The sequence below is a fragment of the Cupressus sempervirens genome, chromosome 6 (assembly GCF_028749045.1).
Source record: "Cupressus sempervirens isolate cs-2001-9-10 chromosome 6, ASM2874904v1, whole genome shotgun sequence".
NCBI classification, from domain to species: Eukaryota; Viridiplantae; Streptophyta; class Pinopsida; order Cupressales; family Cupressaceae; genus Cupressus; species Cupressus sempervirens.
The window spans coordinates 39,296,892-39,316,065 of NC_143123.1; the positions used below are offsets into that span (position 1 = coordinate 39,296,892).

General features: G+C 36.2%; 1 protein-coding gene across 2 annotated transcripts in view; it reads left to right on the plus strand.

Annotated features, from left to right (window-relative positions):
• The first annotated feature begins 952 nt into the window (after positions 1-952).
• LOC149551003 (threonine dehydratase biosynthetic, chloroplastic-like) overlaps positions 953-19,174 on the plus strand; it is a 63,126-nt gene continuing 44,904 nt past the window's right edge. For both annotated transcript variants that reach the window (XR_016352651.1, XM_089786555.1), the window contains exons 1-3: positions 953-1,729; positions 16,519-16,698; positions 16,991-17,260. Coding sequence is in view for 1 of the 2 variants with exons in the window: in XM_089786555.1 (XP_089642681.1) it covers positions 1,190-1,729; positions 16,519-16,698; positions 16,991-17,260 (990 nt within the window). In the remaining variant the exon portion in view is untranslated. The remainder of the gene's footprint in view (positions 1,730-16,518; positions 16,699-16,990; positions 17,261-19,174) is intronic.

The window sequence follows — 19,174 nt, forward strand, 5'->3', positions numbered from 1 at the left end:
ATATCTACAAATTAATCCTTTGTAAATCATCTACAAAATCATATTTTTTTCCAACAAAACACACAATATAAGAAAGAACGTGAATAAATTACTTTAGATCTGCAACAACATAAAAATTACCAGAATGCAAAAATGACATCTTAGAAGCTCTGGAAGGAATGGTGTGAAAATGAACAAATGAGAGCGACAAAAAAAAAAGATTTAAAACTATATAGGGGGAAATTGATTTCAAATTCTAGGCGGGAGATTAGTTTAAAAAAATTTAAGACTGGGTAAAAAGTTTGTTTTGTTAAGTCCGTTCCGTCTCTTACATCATCACACATGAGAAGGGTATGAATATGGTCACATATCTTATACTAGTAGATACATGCATAACATGCATGATTTGTCGGGAGATTAGCTTGTCCCATCCCATAGACCATGTTTAGTACCAAATTTTATCTATCCATCTATCTATCTATCTATCAAAAATCTTAAATGTTAAATGAAGAAATAGAAATATTAACTTAATCCACAATTGACATTTGATTTCCACAATCCATTAGTAATATTCTAGAGTTTTTCGGGACTTTGATTGTGTATAATTTTTTAGCATCAACGTTTCGGATCTCACATAGTGATCCATCATCAGGATAATCAACTTGTTTCTCTATTCTCCAGCTGTTCATCCTAATGATGAATCACTGTGTGTGATCCGAAACATTGATGCTAAAAAATTCTACACAATCAAAGTCCAGAAAAACTCTAGAATATTAATCCACAATTATTTTATAAGACTAAGCCTGCACACACTAATTAATAAACCCAAATAAACAAACATTTTAGAAGTCATAATCTTAGCGGCCATTTTCTAAGCAATATTTTTTTGATTTTCAAACAAACTGTCGAAAGTAGTTTCCCACTTCGAAAAATATCTTTACAAAACAGGAAGCACATAGAGGCGTCAAGTTTCAAGATTGTCAGTTTGACATAACTTGCATTCTTAAAAAAGAAGAAGAAAAGAGCCGTGATGTGCCAAATTTGTAGAAACCCTAAATATTATGGAAGAAACTATGGGCAATAGTGGCAACTGACCAGATTTTCTCTTGAAATATACAGGAACAATTCAATTATACCAATTGAATTTGACTGTTAAATTATAAAACAATACCTTGTAGATGTACCGCTAGTTTCTCAGCGTTTAGGGATCATGGAGACTCTCTCAAGATCACTATCGTCATCATCAGCTGCCCCTTGCCATCTGCACGGTTTCAATTCTCCCAAAAGTACACTCCCACACTCATCATTTGGAAGGAACGAAGCTTTCACAATAGTTAAAGCTACCTCAACTCAAGGAAATAGAGCAAATCTGCAGAAAACTCATACCCACAGAGGCCCAATTGCTAGTTTTAAAGGAAAGGCTGTTGCCGATGGAGTTGGGATGGAACTGGGTGAAAAAACGTCAGGCAGTGTGAATCCTACAACACCCAATTCATCTCTTCCCCTGTTGAAGTGCACATCAGAGTCTCTGCAATATGAGCCAGGGCTTCTTGGTGGCATTTCAGACAAGACTAGAGATCCCAACAAAGACATTAATAGAAATGGTGCGCCCTCTGACATGTCTTATCTCACTAATATTTTGTCATCCAAAGTTTATGAGGTGGCCATTGAGTCTCCTCTGCAGTTTGCACCCAAGCTGAGCCAGAGAACAGGGGTCAGAATTTTGTTGAAGAGAGAGGATTTGCAGCCTGTAAGTATGTATGCATGTTTAGAGCTAAGCGCTTTTAAGTTCTGTAGTGTGGATTTGTGTATGTGCGCTTTTAATATTTTATGAAGATCGTTCCTATGCTTGGCACAGTCTGGTTGCTGGGTCAGATACCGTCATAGTATACACAGCCTTATAGAAGATCGTTACATTGCCAGCATAAGAACACATTTATAAGATTTACCACATAATTGAACAATGAAAGTGTGGCTAGCATATGGGCAATTTGGCGGTGTCCTTTTTCTTACCCAAAAGTTATAGATAGATAGATAACTTTAATATCCACGAGGTTAAACATATCTTACAGGACAACCTTCCAACCTGAACCAATTTTAGTAATTCGACTCTTTTTTTCCCACCTAACTTCTCAATTTTCTCCTTACTGAATAAGTTGTGCCAATAGTTGTAACATATAATATTAACAAAATTGACTCTGCTGTCTTTGTATGAATCACATTCTAAAATGAAGTGTTACTATGTTTCTACCTTCCCAGAATTGCAAAACATGCAAACTCTTCTCTACTCAAGTCTCTTTTGGCCTCTTCCAATGTCCGCTCCCACAATGAGGATGATGAGAGTTGGTTTTAAGCTGTGCAATAAGAGTTTTAGTTCTCCGAGAAATGTTGGCCCCTATGTACGCCTTTTGGAGTTGATCACATGTGGGGTTGAACTCGTTGATATAATAAGTTATTTTGCTTTGAAGACCATTTCCCCAATTTCTCCTATAGAATTCTCCATAACAAAGACCTTTATTTCTTTATTATTTGTGGGACACATTGAAATGGATATTCCATTTGCTCATCCACTTGATGTTTTTTTATAGCCATGTCTTTTTATGTTCACACATTATATCATTAAAGACCACTTTAGACCATCTACCTTCACCCATTTTTTCGGTTCTTTTTAGATAGCTAATGAGGTGAATCATAGCAAGTGTTTCGATAGGGGCAGCCCCCACTTCACTTATCATGATATCATATGAAACAATGCTTTTGATTTTAAACTTGCTTATGGTCCAATGTTTTTGAGTCCTCTCAATTTGCTTCCATTGTAAGGCTAAAGTGCTGCTGGCCCATATTTCACATCCATAAAGAACAGTGGTAGAACTAGAAGACCATATAGAGTTTGAGCAGTTTTCCAATCCCAAACCTCTGCCTCATGACATCTATTTTGAAGCGCATAAAATGGCTTCCATCCTCCTATTATTCTCTTCTTTCTACAACCTTCCTAGCTTAGATCTTTGTTAAAGTCAATCTTGAGGTATTTATACTTTGCAACTTCCTCAAGAACGCTGCCCTCAAAATAGAACGTATGCTGATGTCTTTTGCTTGTAGAAAAAAAGAATGATTTTAGTCTTACATATATTGACCTGAATCCGTACCATTTTGCAAAAACAGTCAAGAGAGAATGAATGTTCTTACAAACCACAAGTAGATTTGGCAACCAAAATGAGATTGTCTGCATAGAGGAGCAGCCTTATTAAAAATCCGCCTAGCTGGATACCCTCACCATTTTGCATATCTAACCATTCTTCAAGTTTGTCGATATATAGGCCAATGAATGAATGAATGAAAGATTTTAATAACGTTGGCGAGGCCAAAGCAGCCTATGGGACCCACAAGACAAAAAACAAGCACTCCCACAAGATTAAAAAAAAAATTAGGCCTTTTGGAGTTGCTTCATAGGTCTGCCCTTCGACAGCGAATATTGACCACTAAATTTGCTGTCTTGTCCAACTGGTCTTCCTCAAAAAGAGCATCGAAATTGCCATTTTCTAGAATATCTTGATAGCTGGAGCGGATGTCATTGTACAACGGGCACTTCATGAGAAAGTGTCACTCAGTCTCCACCACTCCATATTCTCTCCTCCCAGTCTTCCTTGGGTATCGTCCATCGGCCTGTTTCTCATCTCAAATGATGCGAGCCCATCCAAAGTTGCACTATGAACATCTTAGCTTTCCATTTGATATTTGCTCCTATGTTTGCTTTCTCGTCGTTGGCTCTTGTTTGGTTAAATTCTTTGATATAATAGCCCTTTTTGTATTGACCATATGCAACTCTAGAGTTTTTCCTTCACAAACTTTTTAATCCCAGGATTGTTATTCGGACATTCATGCATACAACCAAGGGCACAGAGCAAAGATTTTCACACTTTAAGCAAAGGAATAGAGTAGGTGATAGTGGACAGCCTTGTTTGACCTCTATATCGCTCCAAATGGTATACAACCAAGGGGTGCAAAGCCAAGATTTTCACATTGTAAGCAAAGGATGGATATACACGTGTTTATGCCTTGGGAATATCTAGAAGCTGAGCTTCAATTAATGGTCACGTTTGTACCCTGTAACCATATTATTGATCCAAGTCCTTCGCCATGTCTGAACATAGGCTTTTCTTTCATCCAATTTCTAGAGCAAATTTTTAGCATTTACTGATCAAGTGCCTAAAGCTCAAAAAATTACAATCTTTTCTGTGAGATGTAATTAAACTGAAAAGAAGATAATTTTTTCATTTATAAGCAAAAATATTTCTCTTGCCTAAACCTTTCAAATCGGTTTCCTTGCAATTTTTCTTTTCTAGTTTCTCATCTCCGGGAACTACGCTGTGTGAGGATAGGAAAGTATAATATGCTACATTCCCCTGAGTTTCCAGGACAGCAATTTTTTTTGGGCGATTTTGGGGACGGTTTGGGGGGGGGGGGAGAGATGACAAATGGGAACGGCTATATATATAGGGAAATTTTAAAATATACACTGAAATTGCAAATATACATGTCATTCATATGAAACTAAGCACAAAGCATGTCATTTAAACATTATAGAACTTTACCATACACCATTTGAATGTCATGTAGGAAATAATAACCGATTTTAGTACTTAATTGTCAATATGCATATCAATATGTGAACAAAAATATTTAAATATAAGTTTAGCAGTGAACAATATCATAAAAACTTGGAAATCTAAATATACCCAAAGGCTAGAGGCCTGCCATAAAATTTCATCATTATGTTCAAGTTCAACATAGAAAACAAAATATAGAAAAATGAAGTAGACTGCTGCTCAAGCTCTTGGAAGCAAAAAAGTCACCTCTTCTTGCAAAATGAAAACCCCAGCCAGCTGCAACACACTCCAACTTCACAGGCAAAACCAAACAAATAACAAAACAACCACAATGTGGTCTTTTTTGACCTTTTAGGGCATTTGAAGAGGCAGAGCCCATTGGATGACCAAGTAAGGACAAACGAAATAGAACTTTTTGTTTTAATTTTTTTTTATTAAGCTTCATAAAAAACGGGGATAGCTGGCTGTACTCGGTACAGTTAGGGGACTTCTGGACATCCCCTTTCCATACCGGGGACGACTTTTCTTTCCTAGAAGTCCTCGAGTTTCGGAGACATCCCTTGTGATTTGCAAATTTTGGGGACAGCTGGGGGACATCCCCTACCTGTCCCCCCGTCCTTGGGACATCCCCGTCTCAGAAACATGGGCTTTTTGGCCAAGGACGCATCCCTCGGGTACATAGATAATATGTATAATAAGTTTACCTTCTCTAGGTGGTTTATAAAAAGAGGTCCTACAAATAGGAAAAAATTACTAGTTTTATAAATTATAGCTAGTTGCCTATGTGGAACCGCACTGACGAAGTATGGATGTCTTTGTATACCTAGTAGATGGTAGGTTAACCATGTTTAGATTCTTGCATAGCATGTATTGGAATAATTTACCCTTCAATTATAACATATCGATATGGAACTAGAAATATTTGCCCTGAAATACTTATGTAAAGATGTCTGCTACCATAAATATGAATTAAAGGTGGAAGTAGATGTACTCCATGGATACAACTCTACATACGTTTTGATGCTGAATGTCTATGTTGGTCATCCTTAACATGAAATTTGTATTCTTTGCGAGTCATAAATATCTTTCGTTATTGCCTTGCAAAATTAAAATTATTGGAGTACTTGTCTGTACCTCTATACTGACAAGTGTTCTTCAGCTGTTAGTGTTTCAAACAGAAACTTGCTGTTACGGCCCAATTTTTTTCTAAGTTGTCGATTCGGGTTTGGGGTTCGGGTTTGTGGGTGGGTTCATGAGTATATATATATATATATGCCACAAAGAAAAAAAACTCACATAGTTGTAAAAGTAAAACTAAGTCATTCCATAGTATGAATATATCAATGTTACTTGATTATTGATCAATGCCAAATGTCAAAGATAAACATTAAATACTCACTCATTAATCTATGCTAATGTTGTAAATAAAATCATACATTGAATTACTAAAATGCAAAATGGAATTTCAAAACATAAACTACTTCATCAGATTGATAGATAATAAATTATGACTTAATAAAGTTTGAAACATGGTGATAAATCATAAATGACTCAATGAGTCAATGACAATTGTTTAAACATAGTTTATCAAAGATGCAAATGCCCTTCAACTTCAAGGGTCAAATGGGTCATCAAAATATGAGGGATCAATGGTTTCATCCTCATCTATATTATTGACATTTTCCTCATCATTGGAATCCAAACCAGTTCCACTAGCCCCAGATGCAGCCACATCCTCCTCCTCATCCTCCTCAACATCTAGCAAGGCAATTCTAGATATATCTTGGACAGTCATATCCAAGTTAGAAGTTTTAGGTAGTACATCCCACAACTTCTCTGGTCCCTTCTTATATTCTGGATCCTTGCGTGATAGGAGGCGTCAGTTGTTGTGAATAAATACCAAGTCCTCTACTTTTTTCGAACCCAACCGGTTACGCTTCACTGAGTGGATAAAGGAGTATGTACTCTAATTCCGCTCAGCAGCAAAAGAGCTCGCAACCTAGAGAGACAACCAACAAATTTTAAAAAATTAGCTAAGTAATTTTACAATACAATAGGAATTTAAGAGTGCTAATTCGACAAGCTAAGTGGCCATAAGAAAAGGAAAAAAACTTAAATACATACTTGTGACAAGATCTTAATGGCAAGAGGTTGGAGGTACATGTAACTTTCCCCATGTAAGTACCACCATCCAATGGCATCCAATCTACTTTGGTCATTGATTGCATTAGGTTCTGCATTTTTGCCTGAGACAAAATCAACAAACTCTCTCCTAACATTTGATGCCACATCAGGATCACTAAAGAGCCTGTTAAGTGCCCTCTTATACCCAACAACAACTTTAGGATCTCTATATGGTGCCACTCTACCAGGAATAGCAAGTATCTCATTGCTATAATCTCTAGGAGAAAGTGCATATGTTAGGAGGTGTAAAGGTGTAGTCATCTTGTTCCAACAATGTAGAACAATTTTCTCCACCTTAGTGTACAAGGTATCAAGATCTTGCTCTCTCCTCTGAATGACCTAGGATGTCAAATGATGTACATGTAAGTTATCTTGATATAGTGTTAATAACTTAATTAAAATAAAAAATCAAAATCTCTCAATAAACAAGGATAAAGTATTGTATAAAAATTTAAACTTATTGATTTCATTCTTTCTAGCATGGAGTCCATGGCATCATATATGTTCCCCAAACAAGGCTCATCCGTGTTGGCATATCGAAGCATAGACATGATGGGCTCGGTGAGTTCTAATGCATATTCCTCCCTATTCCAAAAATCATCACTCAAGATCAAATCCTTTACAGTTTTGGCCTTTTTTGTATTAGCTTGCTTCCATCCACCGCATTTGTTGCTAATAACCATTTGGCACAATGCCTCTTTCACCCTTACAAGTCGTCTAAGGATGATTGTGTGTGAAGCAAACCTTGTTTCAGCAAACCTTGTTTCAGCAACCTATTACCATGTTAATTCAAATTGTAAGTGAATATGATAAGTCGATAACACAAAAATTTAAGAATATGTATTAAATTTTGTAAAGTATGACACAAAAATTAAAATGATAAATGAAGCTAAATAAAGTTAAAAATTTACCTTCAATAATTCCAAGCGGGAGAAAGTTGTGAAAATTGCTTGTGACATATGGTGGTTTGTCACAAACATTTGGATCTGCTGAACCTCCTCATACACATTTTTCATCCATTCAATTTGGCTGCCCATTGTTTTCATCACCAAGTTCAAGGTGTGGACAGTGCATGGTGTCCAAAAGATATGCTCATATCGTGCTTCTACCAAAGCACCTGCAGCCTTACAAACTTTAGCATTGTCCGTTATTATTTGGACAACATTGTCAGCTCCCACAGACTTTATGGATTCAATGAGAAGTTGGGCAATAAAATTTGCATCCTTTACTTGCCCTTCACAATCAACTGCCTTCAAAAACATTGCTCCCTTGGGGCAAACAACAATCACATTTATTAATGGACGGTTTTTGCAATCTTTCCATTCATCAAAGACAGTGCTCACCCCCGTTTGGATCCAAGAATCTCTTATTGGTTTGAGGAGGTTTTCTACATTCTTTCTCTCATGCAATATGGTGGTTCTTAACTTTTCATATCCAGGGGATCGGTAACCATGAGGTGCATCATTTATTGCTTTCCCCATCTCTCTCCAATAAGGGGATCTCACTAGATTGAATGAAACACCATTTGTAATGAGGCAATGCCCAATCTTTATGTCAGCAATTTCTCTCTTGTCATTTTCAAATGCCGTATCTAATGGGCCTCTCTTGCGGGATGGGGGTGTTTCTATTTCGTCTTCATCCACAGATGGGGTAGGTAGGAAGGGATGCGGTCTACTGATTGTTTGAGAGGGTGGTGTTGGTGGTTTTTGCTTTGACTTATTTTTTTTGCCTTTGACACTAACCTATCAGCCTCTTGTTGTTCTTTTAACATGCCTGCTATTTGAGGAGCCGGCAACCCTTTTTTACCTCCCTCTGGGGGTCCCTCACACATGGAAATCCCTTGACCTGGTGGACCTATCAAATGATGTTTAACTCGGTAATATGAGCTTCTATATTGGTTTTGGCAAAAATTGCATTTCCATATATACCCTCCCCCTCCAACACATCGCTTAATTCTTGTTGTATACTTCCACAAAGGAGAGCCTTTATCAATTTTAAATCTTTGAGATCCCACCCCACCCATTGAACCCTGACTACTCATTCTTGGATTCTTGCAATCTATAAAAACAAATTTAAAAAAATATTTCAAAACTTATACAAAACTTGATAAAAATTTAGAACAATAAATAAATAAAAAAAACTAAAAACAAACTATGAAAAAAGCAAAAGGAAGGATCAAATGCATACCTGGAACACTCAGCACTGATTATTTGAAGGATTTGAGACTCCACAAACAATCTCTACAACCTTCTCTTCAAACTTGCAAAATGGCCACACCAAAATGAGAGAGAAAAATGACAAAGCAAATGAGAGATCAGATGAATGAAATGCATCTAATAGGCCTTACTTTAGGGTTTGGCAAAAAATAAATAAAAAAAACATATTTTTAATGCTTTTTTGGGCCACTTTTTGGCCCCACCTGCTGCGGGTCTCCCGGATTCACCCGGGTCCGCGACGGGTTCGGGCAGGGTCTGTGTTTTGCTTTGCGGGTCCGCCTGGGTTTGTGGGGCGGACCCGCAGGGCAAAACACGGACCCTGCCCAGACCCGTCGCGGACCCGAGCTTGAATTCGGACCTGGACCCAAGCTCCAGGGTCCGAATTTAGCAACTTCGTTTTTTTTTTTGCATCCAGAATCTGTAAGTCTGAAATCAGGCCAAAAGGTTTGAAATTGGGAGCTGATATATGCTACTAAGAGAAAAATTCACATACATAATTGTTAGAAATGCTTTCTTTTGGATTTAACCAATCCGTTGAAGCAATTTGAATCAAAGACATGAATTCTGAAATGAAAGGTTAAAAATTTCTTTTTCCTTTAAAAAAAAAAAATCAAATATGAAGTTAGTGCAAGATGCGGCCCTTATTTTGTATAATTTGAATTGGCTACAACATTTGAGAACTGATATGTTTACTCTTGAGTTTGAGTTTATGAGTGCCTGTATTATGTTATGATCCTACATCTTGAATGAAAGTTTCAACTAAATCTTTCATCGACAACTGATTTGCTTAGACACGAATTTGGCCTTGGTTGATTATTTTTTGGTTTTATTGCATTTTGGTTCAGCTACAGCAGATCCTTCCAAAAATTGTTTGGTTAAATTAGTAACGTTGGTATGAATGGGGTATATTACTTAATTGGTTCTCATCGAGGTTCTATTCACAATTTGCTAGTTAAGTTTGTGAAAGGCACTTTTGGGTTATTAACATTTTGCGTCTCATGTTGTATGATTATTTTTGGCTTCCTAGGTGATCCTGATTGCTCAAGTCTATTGTGTGAGTCTTACATAATATCAAAGCTTTTGATCTACAAGACCACAAATTTGTGTGCATTTCAGTTGGAATTTTTGTGGGTTCATAAGGTCCAAAAACTTATATTTTTATATAAAACACAACAGGATTTTGTAATGTCTCCTTTTAATATTTCTTAGGGTTTTTCTTATTTCCTTAAATTGCAAGAGACTTCTTTCTATCTAATTCTTTAATTTGCTACTATCATTTGTATTAATGATTACCAAATTCAAAATTTTGACATTGCTATCAAAATTTAGTTGTGTAGTTTTTGAGTCAAACTCATTGAGCCATGTTTCATGAGTAGTGATTCACACGAATCCATCTCACATGAGAATAAATGGAACACTTAGCACTCATTGGATCTAGGTGATGCTCATAGAGGTGAAGCACCGTGATTTCCTAGGAGGTTACCATCTCAGTTCTACTCCATCTTGAGTGCACTTAACCATGGAGTTTCCTCCATGGTTAAACCCACTCTGCTTGCAACCCTATTTGCAAAACCTTCAACAAGTGTTGTGCCTTATGAACCATTCATTAGAAAGCTCCTTAAGCTCATCAATTGATAAGTAGGAGATATTTTCCACTAGTCAAATTGTGATATTGCTACTAGGATTTAATGTTGGAAACTACAATTGGAACAATTGTGATAGTGTCATTGATGTCAAACCCTACTAGAGAGACATTTACTAACAATGTAAAGTGCCATATCATTTGATTCTTGAAGAGGATTTGATAAGAGGAGATAGCAAGGTGAGCTAGTCAAGTTGTAGGAGAAAAGAAGTTAAGTATCATGGAATTACAGTGGGCACTTGATAAGTTAGTCATTGACAAGATAATGTGTTGTTTAATCATTACATGAAGTAAAAAAGACAAGTGATGTATGAGTGAAATTACAAGACGTTAAGTGAAACCTTGAGCTTGATCGAGTACCAGTGTTGGTTGGTCAACAAAGGAGCTGAATCAAAAGATTAAGGAACTTAAGAAGAAGCCAAACAAATAATTTAAGCTGAGTGATAGTTATTGCTAAGCAAGTTGATGAAGGAAATGTTAATATTGACCGAGCGTCAGTAACGACCAAGCAGGATAGTGAATGCTGAACGAGACATAACAATGTATGCCGAGCTACATAGTGATGACCGAGCATAAGAACTTAGTGATTGCTAAGTGACAACAAAAGTTACAGTTTGTGAAAGAATCGAGTTCGAGGCCAACCAAGTTGAATTTTTGGATTTAATGCATGATGAGAGTTTGTTATGCAATCAAAGACAAGGATTTAATGAGAAGTTTCTAGAAGAAGGAGATCGCAATGATGGAAGGATTTGATGCATCTGACCTAACCCTAAGATCTACTGTGATGTTTAAGCGGCAAAAGATCAAAATTACCTATTTAAGGAGACATGAGAGATGTTTTCTAAGGTTGGTTCGTTGTTGATTGGTGACCTTAAGGAGAACCTGTGAAGAATAGAGTAGCAAAGAAGTGAAGAGAATAGTGAAGTGTGATTACTTGAAGGGATGCCAAGTAGATCAATGATGGAGATAATAATGGAGGCTAGTCAATGAATCGACAGATGAGCAAATGGAGATTTGAATTTGCAAAGTGAGTTGTGTTTTACAGATCATACCTACTGTTACATTTTAACCATTGTGGCAGTCAAAATCCTTTTATCAAGGTTGACCTAACTATCATTTTGTAAATCCTTTAATCAAGGTGACATTCTAATGGAATGTTCTAAAGTCCTCTAACAAGGCCACTCCTAACATGGTGATTAAATCCTTTAACAGGGTCACATTTAACAGTGTGTTTTGTAACCTTTAATAGGGTTGGCTCTTAACCGAGCTCACTTTAGAAGAGTGAAAAAGTGATAGTATGTTACTTGGTGATTTTTCCTAAATTGAGTTTCCACGTTAAATGCTGGCGTCAAAGTATCATTTACTTGTGTGAATGTTACTTTATGCAGGCTATTTTACAATTGTTTATTTTACTGTTAGTTGGTGCACATACATAGAACAAAGAGTTAAAGAATGTTAAATTGCTGATGATGTTATATGGACTGAAATGTTTAATGAGATTGTTTAATTAGTTTGAAGTTGTTAAAAGTTGAATTGATACATCTGGACCTGAGGATAACTCATTCACCCCCTCTCTCAGTTATTCTAATCATTCTAACATTTAATTGTATAGTTTTTGAGTAAACTCATTGACCCATGTTTCATGAGTAGCGATTCATACAAATCCATTTCTCATGAGAATAAATGGAACACTAAGCACACATTGGATTTAGGTGATGCTCCCAAAGGTGAAGTACCGAGACTTCCTAGGAGGTCACCCATCCCAGTTTACTCTAGCTTGAGCGCGCTTAACTATGGATTTTTCGCTTTGGTTAAACCCACTCTGCTTGCGAACCCATTTGCAAAACCTTCACCAAGTGTTGTGCCTTATGAACCATTCTTTAGAAAGCCCCTGAAGCTCATCAATATATAAGTAGGAGATATTTTCCATATCAATTCAAATTGTGATATCGCTATCAGGATTTAACTTTGTAGTTTTTTAGTCAAACTCATTGACCCATGTTTCATGGGTAGTGATTCACACTAATCGATCTCTCATGAGAATAAATGGAACACTTAGCACTCATTGGATCTAGGTGATGCTCGTAGAGGTGAAGCATCAAGACTTCCTGGGAGGTCACCCGTACCACTATTCCTCCAGCTTGAGCACGCTTAATGGTACTTCGTGGAAGTCATCCTATTCCAGCTTGAGCACGCTTAATATTGTAAGTGCGCTCATGCTAGAGTAGTACTGGGATGGGTGACCTTTTGGGAAGTCCTATTGCTTCACCTTTGTTAGCATCACCTAGATCCAATGAGTGCCAAGTGTTCGATTTATTCTCATGAGAGATGGATTCGTGTGAATCACTACTCATGAAACATGGGTCAACTAGACTCAAAAACTATACAATTAAATCCTAATAGCAATATCACAATTTGACTTGTGGAAAATATCTCCTACTTATCAGTTGATGAGCTTAAGGGGCTTTCTAATGAATGGTTCATAAGGCACGACACTTGAAGGTTTTGTAAATAGGGTTGCAAGCAGAGTGGGTTTAAACATGTAGGAAACTCCGTAGTTAAGCGTGTTCAAGTTGGACTAGTATTGGGAAGGGTGACCTCCTGGGAAGTCTTGGTGCTTTACCTTTGTGAGCATCACCTAGATCCAATGAGTGATAAGTGTTCCATTTATCCTCACGAGAGATGGATTCGTGTGAATCACTACTCATGAAACATGGGTCAATGAGTTTGACTCAAAAAGTTAAAACTACACAGTTAAATCCCGAAAGCAATATCACAGTTTGACTTGTTGTGGAAAATATCTCCTACTTATCAATTGATGAGCTTAAGGGGCTTCTCAATGAGTGGTTCATTAGGCACAATACTTGGTGAAGGTTTTGCAAATGGGGTTGCAAGTAGAATGGGTTTAACCATGGAGGAAACTCCGTAGCTAAGCGCGCTCAAGCTGGAGTAGTAGCGGGATGGGTGACCTCCCGGGTAGTCTCGATGTTTCACCTCTGTGAGCACACCTAGATCCAATGAGTGCTAAGTGTTCCATTTGTTCTCATGAGAGATGGATTCATGTGAATCAACTACTCATGAAACATGGGTCAATGAGTTTGACTCAAAAACTACATAGTTAAATCTTGATGGTAATATCACAATTTGACTTGGTGTGGAAAATATCTCCTACTTATTGATTACTGAATTGATTTCTAGTCTGATTAAATTGCTTGATAGCTAACAAATGATCAATAACCAGTTGTTGGCCTTTGATTTGGCTTTGCAAACGCAAGAACTATATTTTGTTTTTGCTCATTTCTCTTCCTATCGGTCAAGCTTCTCAATCTTTAATATTGGTTGAGGGCCCTGTAGTGGATTGTACAACACACCTCTCTCCCTATTGATTAAGCCCCTCAAACTCCTACATTGGTAGAGGGTCCTTGATTTTGTGAGTTTTTTGCTTTTGTTCATCTCTCTTCCTATTGGTAGTGATACTTTATTCTTCTTTGTTGGTTGAGGGCCCTCAGGTTTTCTTTGCAAGATCAAAGAGCCAATTTGGGAACCCTTGAGCAAATATTTTGTCAAATGGATGAGTCAATGTGGAACACATTAGCTTATTTATTTTATTCATGTGGGGTACTAGTTGCATATATCAAGTCAATTTTCAAGACTCATCTTCGGTGAATATTTGTGAGCAATAATTTATCTCCTAGGAGTTTGAATGTTCTAATCATTGCATGTAAGTGATGCACAAATGAGCAAACACCATAACGTACTCAAAGGTCATGTATCCTAGTACTTATTTGGTTCAAGCATGCTTTACCACGGAGTTATCATCACAATTATACTTCGGTAGCTTGCTACTTCCAAAACCTTCATAAAGTATTTGTGCCTTACAAACCATTATTTGTAGTGCTCCTTAGCTGTTTGGATTTTATGCATTGTGTGTTCCAGTAGATTATCAATGACGTGATATCATTTCTTGGGCTCCCTAATAATTATATTACATAATTGATAGGTTGGGAAACCTAATTTCATAAAAAATGTCTAGTAAACCATTGGCCAACACGAAAGCAACTGAAATCACTCAGTGAAACATAACTTAATTTTTTTAACAAATTAAGACAGTACATAAGATGAAAAAGAGATTTTCTTGAGAAGTTATGAATGCTACCTTGGGCCAAGTAACCTCCAATGGCAGTATGGGCATGGAAGTTGACCAATAATTAGTCTTTTCTGGATAATCCAAAAACACCCATTACATGATCTCCTTTCCTTGTAAGGATAAAAGATTTGCAACTTCTTTGCCTTGTAGAATAGTAATTCTTGTAACTTTATTAATATGGAAAAATAATTGTTGCTCCCTATGACATGTAAGGTGCTTTGTAACTCACTAATTTTGCATATGCTTTCTATATAAAGATTTCATTTAAGTTCTCCCTAATGATTTCTGCGAAGATTCTTTACAACTTCTTAATTCTTCTTGATGACCTTTTTGACAAGACTCCTTCTAATGTATAATATTCTTATGCAGGGTTGGTTTTGTTCAACTGGGTACAAGTAGCTTACATTCTACCAGATTTTCAGAAATACTAGCCAGAATCAAAATAGTGAAATCCTTTAACAGGGCACAAATTTCTTGAACATAAGTTCTTTACAATTTTCATTACTTGTAAGTTTGTAACACCTCCCATATGATTTTCAAGTTGCCATTCTTACGTTTGTGAACAAATCTCAAAAGGAACCCACAAAGAATCTCAAGTTTGTGAGCAAATCTTACAAGGGAACTGTAAAAAAAATGTTGTTTTAATTAACAAAAACGGGACAGGGATGTGTGCTAGATTCTTTGTTGATGGGCTTTAGATTTGACAATTTGATTGAAGAATGATGACCTGAAAGAACAAGAGCCAATGTGTGTAGATTGACACGTTGAAATGAATCTATAGGACATTTTTAATCTTCAACTGCATGCTGGAAGAATATTCTGAAATAATTAATAGATTATATAACATTAGCTCTGTTAATATTTAAAGGCCCCTTTTGCTGAATATCAGCAAACACATAATTTGAAGAGTGAAACTATTATTAGTTCCTAATTTGAATGCGAATTATTAATTAATCCAGAATGTAGCGAGAATGGGTGCAAAAGGATACTGTATTAAATATTTTACTTAAGTCTATTATAACAAATGCAATTTATTCTGCATCTATACTATTCTTATGTTTTTTTGAAAAAAATTGCATCAATTGCATATCCAAATTAATAATTTATTCACATTGCCGGAAGTTACAGATCTAATTTAAATATAAGATACATAAACCTGATAAATTGGGACTTTTACGTGGAAGGAAATAAGTGAGGAAGGGACTACTACAATTTTTTGTATTGATTTTTTGACTGATTCTGGTTGCCTTTTAATTCAAGGAGAGATAATGATTGGTCAGCTGTCACCAAGGCAACTGAAAATCAATAGGGAGGCCTCTTGATGTCTCAACTTTAGAAATTCAATTAAATGAACACAATGTGAAATGTAGTAACAAGATGCAAGTAAAAATGAAGCCTTAAGAAAACAACAGTATCTAGTATTGTATTTTAGATGTTTGGCTTTTAATTTCTAATTCTAATATTTGTTTATTTGTTAAATTTTTGTTCACATATTGACCTGGCTGACAAATTCTATTCACCCTTGGCATGAAGTGCTTATTTATTGAACTATTCTAACAACCCTCAGATCATTTGCCATTTGTTTCTTATTGTGATGATGGATCATGTAGTGCGATGGGAAACGTTTATGCAAATTTGAACACAGTTTTTTCCTGAAGCTCAAATCAACTAAATCTCACAGACAGTGACAACTCAATGTTTATTAACATTCTTGGTGTAACTCCTTTAATTATCTGCACACAGGTTTTTTCTTTCAAGTTGCGAGGGGCCTACAACATGATGGCAAAGCTACCAAAAGAGCAACTAGAAAGAGGAGTTATTACCTCATCAGCTGGTAACCATGCTCAAGGAGTTGCAATGGCAGCAGAAAGACTTGGTTGCAATGCAGTGATTGCAATGCCTGTTACTACTCCTGAAATCAAGGTTTCTATTATATCCTTCCTGGGTGCACCTTTGTGATTTAATTTTGACTTCTTTGATTTATAAGAGATAATTAATTGAGATTATCACTTTCTTTAGTAGTTGGAGCTTTCCTAAGTTTATAATAAAAGAGGAAAAAGTCACATGTTTAAATTTCTTGTAGAGCCCAAATTTTAGGTAAGGCTTTAAGAGGTTTAAAAATTTAGAATTTTCAAGCAAATGGAAAGAATATTCTGGAAGCTGTTCAATTGTTCAGATTCTTGGACTAAAACTTCGTTTTTGTTGTTTTTTGTAGTGGAAATCAGTTCAGCATCTTGGAGCAACTGTAGTTCTTATTGGAGATTCATATGATGAAGCTCAAGCATATGCTAAACATCGAAGTGAAGAAGAGGGCCGCATTTTTATACCTCCTTTTGACCATCCAGATGTAATTATAGGCCAAGGAACAATTGGAATGGAAATTGTACACCAAAATCCTGGCCCAATGCATGCTGTATTTGTCCCAGTTGGTGGCGGTGGTCTAATTGCTGGCATTGCTGCTTATATGAAGCAAGTTCGACCAGAGGTCAGTTTAGACTCAATACTTTACTTCTGAGTTTTCAATCACTAGCCAGGATTTCAAAGGCGATGTAGATAGAATTACCTCCTTGCATTTGTTTTCTTGAACTAAGCACTTCTCATATTTAAGTGGTGGGTAATTATAGATGGAGTCCTTAAGATAAAGTACAGATTTATAAATACATTTGTGTTGAAGATGCTCTTAAAAATGGAAAGCCCATGTCATTAATTTGATGCTAATTTTTACTCTTGTGAATAAGATATCTTCCTTTGCCAAATTTAGTTACAGTAAAGCCATTTGCAACTCCTGAGCAATGCACATCCTTGGGAACTTAGTTTAGTTTTTGGTTAGATGTCTAGTCAGCCATTTTTATTTGGTTTTTGGTTAGATGTCTAGTCAGCCATTTTTATTTCGTTTTTGGTTAGATGTCTGGTCAACCATTTGGGGTATTTTTCGGGGGATTATTTCCTTTGGAGATTGAAAATTGTACATAATTGTGAATACCAATTAGTCAACTTTTGGGGGCCTTGTTTCTAATATTAAGTGTCACTGTGATAAATAATTACTGTGCATGAATAGGTTGTTCTGTAAACCCATGAGCTATGTTCCTAAGATTTGGTTGTGACTCTTCATTGGGAGAACTAATTATTAAACATGTAGGTAACTGGCTTATATCTTTTGGTTCATTAGAGTTTCATGTAGTAATATGTTTTAAGAAGCACATCATAAGGTTTGAGTTGTTTAAATTCCCTGGCAGAACCACATTTTGAGATTAGATTGGTTTTCTGTTCAGTTTTAGTTACTATGAATGTTATGTTGCACAAATTGTCAAGTCTTATCATCAGTTATATTTTAGTTAGTAATCATGGTTTTTAATGCATGATTCAGTGCTGATTTAACTATTTCTTGCCAACCAACTTTTTTCAGCTTAACCATTTTATCACAAAAGGTATGTGTAAAGTACATAACGAAATGTGTCAAATGATTTTATGAAATGTTTGGGAATGTTATATATTAGATATGAGCGCAGATATAGTACAAAATCACATCATCATGCAGACACAACAGCTAGTTGATACTATTATGAATTTATAATGATTGTCTTTCAAACTTTCATCATAGATTACGTATCTAGGCAAGCTACAAAGTACAAAGTCATACAATTTCCTCGTCTTTTGTCATAATTAAAAATTGGGGGGAGCTTCTAGTCCTTTCTCACATCCTTGAAGATTGCACCCGTGATTGGGGGGAGCTTCTAGTCCTCGCTCACATCCTTGAAGATTGCATCCATGATTCCACCATGCTACTACATTGTAGCGATTTCTCCTCATGTTTGACATCATCTACATTGGCATCATCCGATCCAATCTCTCTTGCTTCTGCTGCACTAACATCCTCCATAGCTTGCACTAACAAAACTAACAAAACTAGGTCCTCTAATTCGCTTTTTGAATCTAAACAAAATCAGTCTAGTTTGCCAAGAATCTTCAAATTGTGGTGTGAGCCTTCCCCTTGGACACAGGCATAAAGGGAAAAAATACTCAGTATTTTTAGTGTCCAAAACATGTTTTTTCAGAATTTGATTTACCAATTTGCTTGGTGTGAGTTTTTCTCGACACACCAGCACTTACATGAATCAAAAGTCAGAACTTGCCAGAGACTCTCCAGATTACCTTTGAAAAACTTGATTGTTCAGAAAAATTTGAGTACTCAGAGACTTACCAAATAGTTAACCTATACTTTGGGGTTTAGAAGGTTAAGCTAAATAAAGATTGATTTCTTAGTCATTCTTGGTATTTTATGTGATATATTGTAGCTGGAATATGATACATCATGTACTGAAATCCATTGCTAATGTTTTTCTTCAATGGAATCATTGGTTATATTACTTTGCTTGATTGTGTTTCAAACTTTCATTTA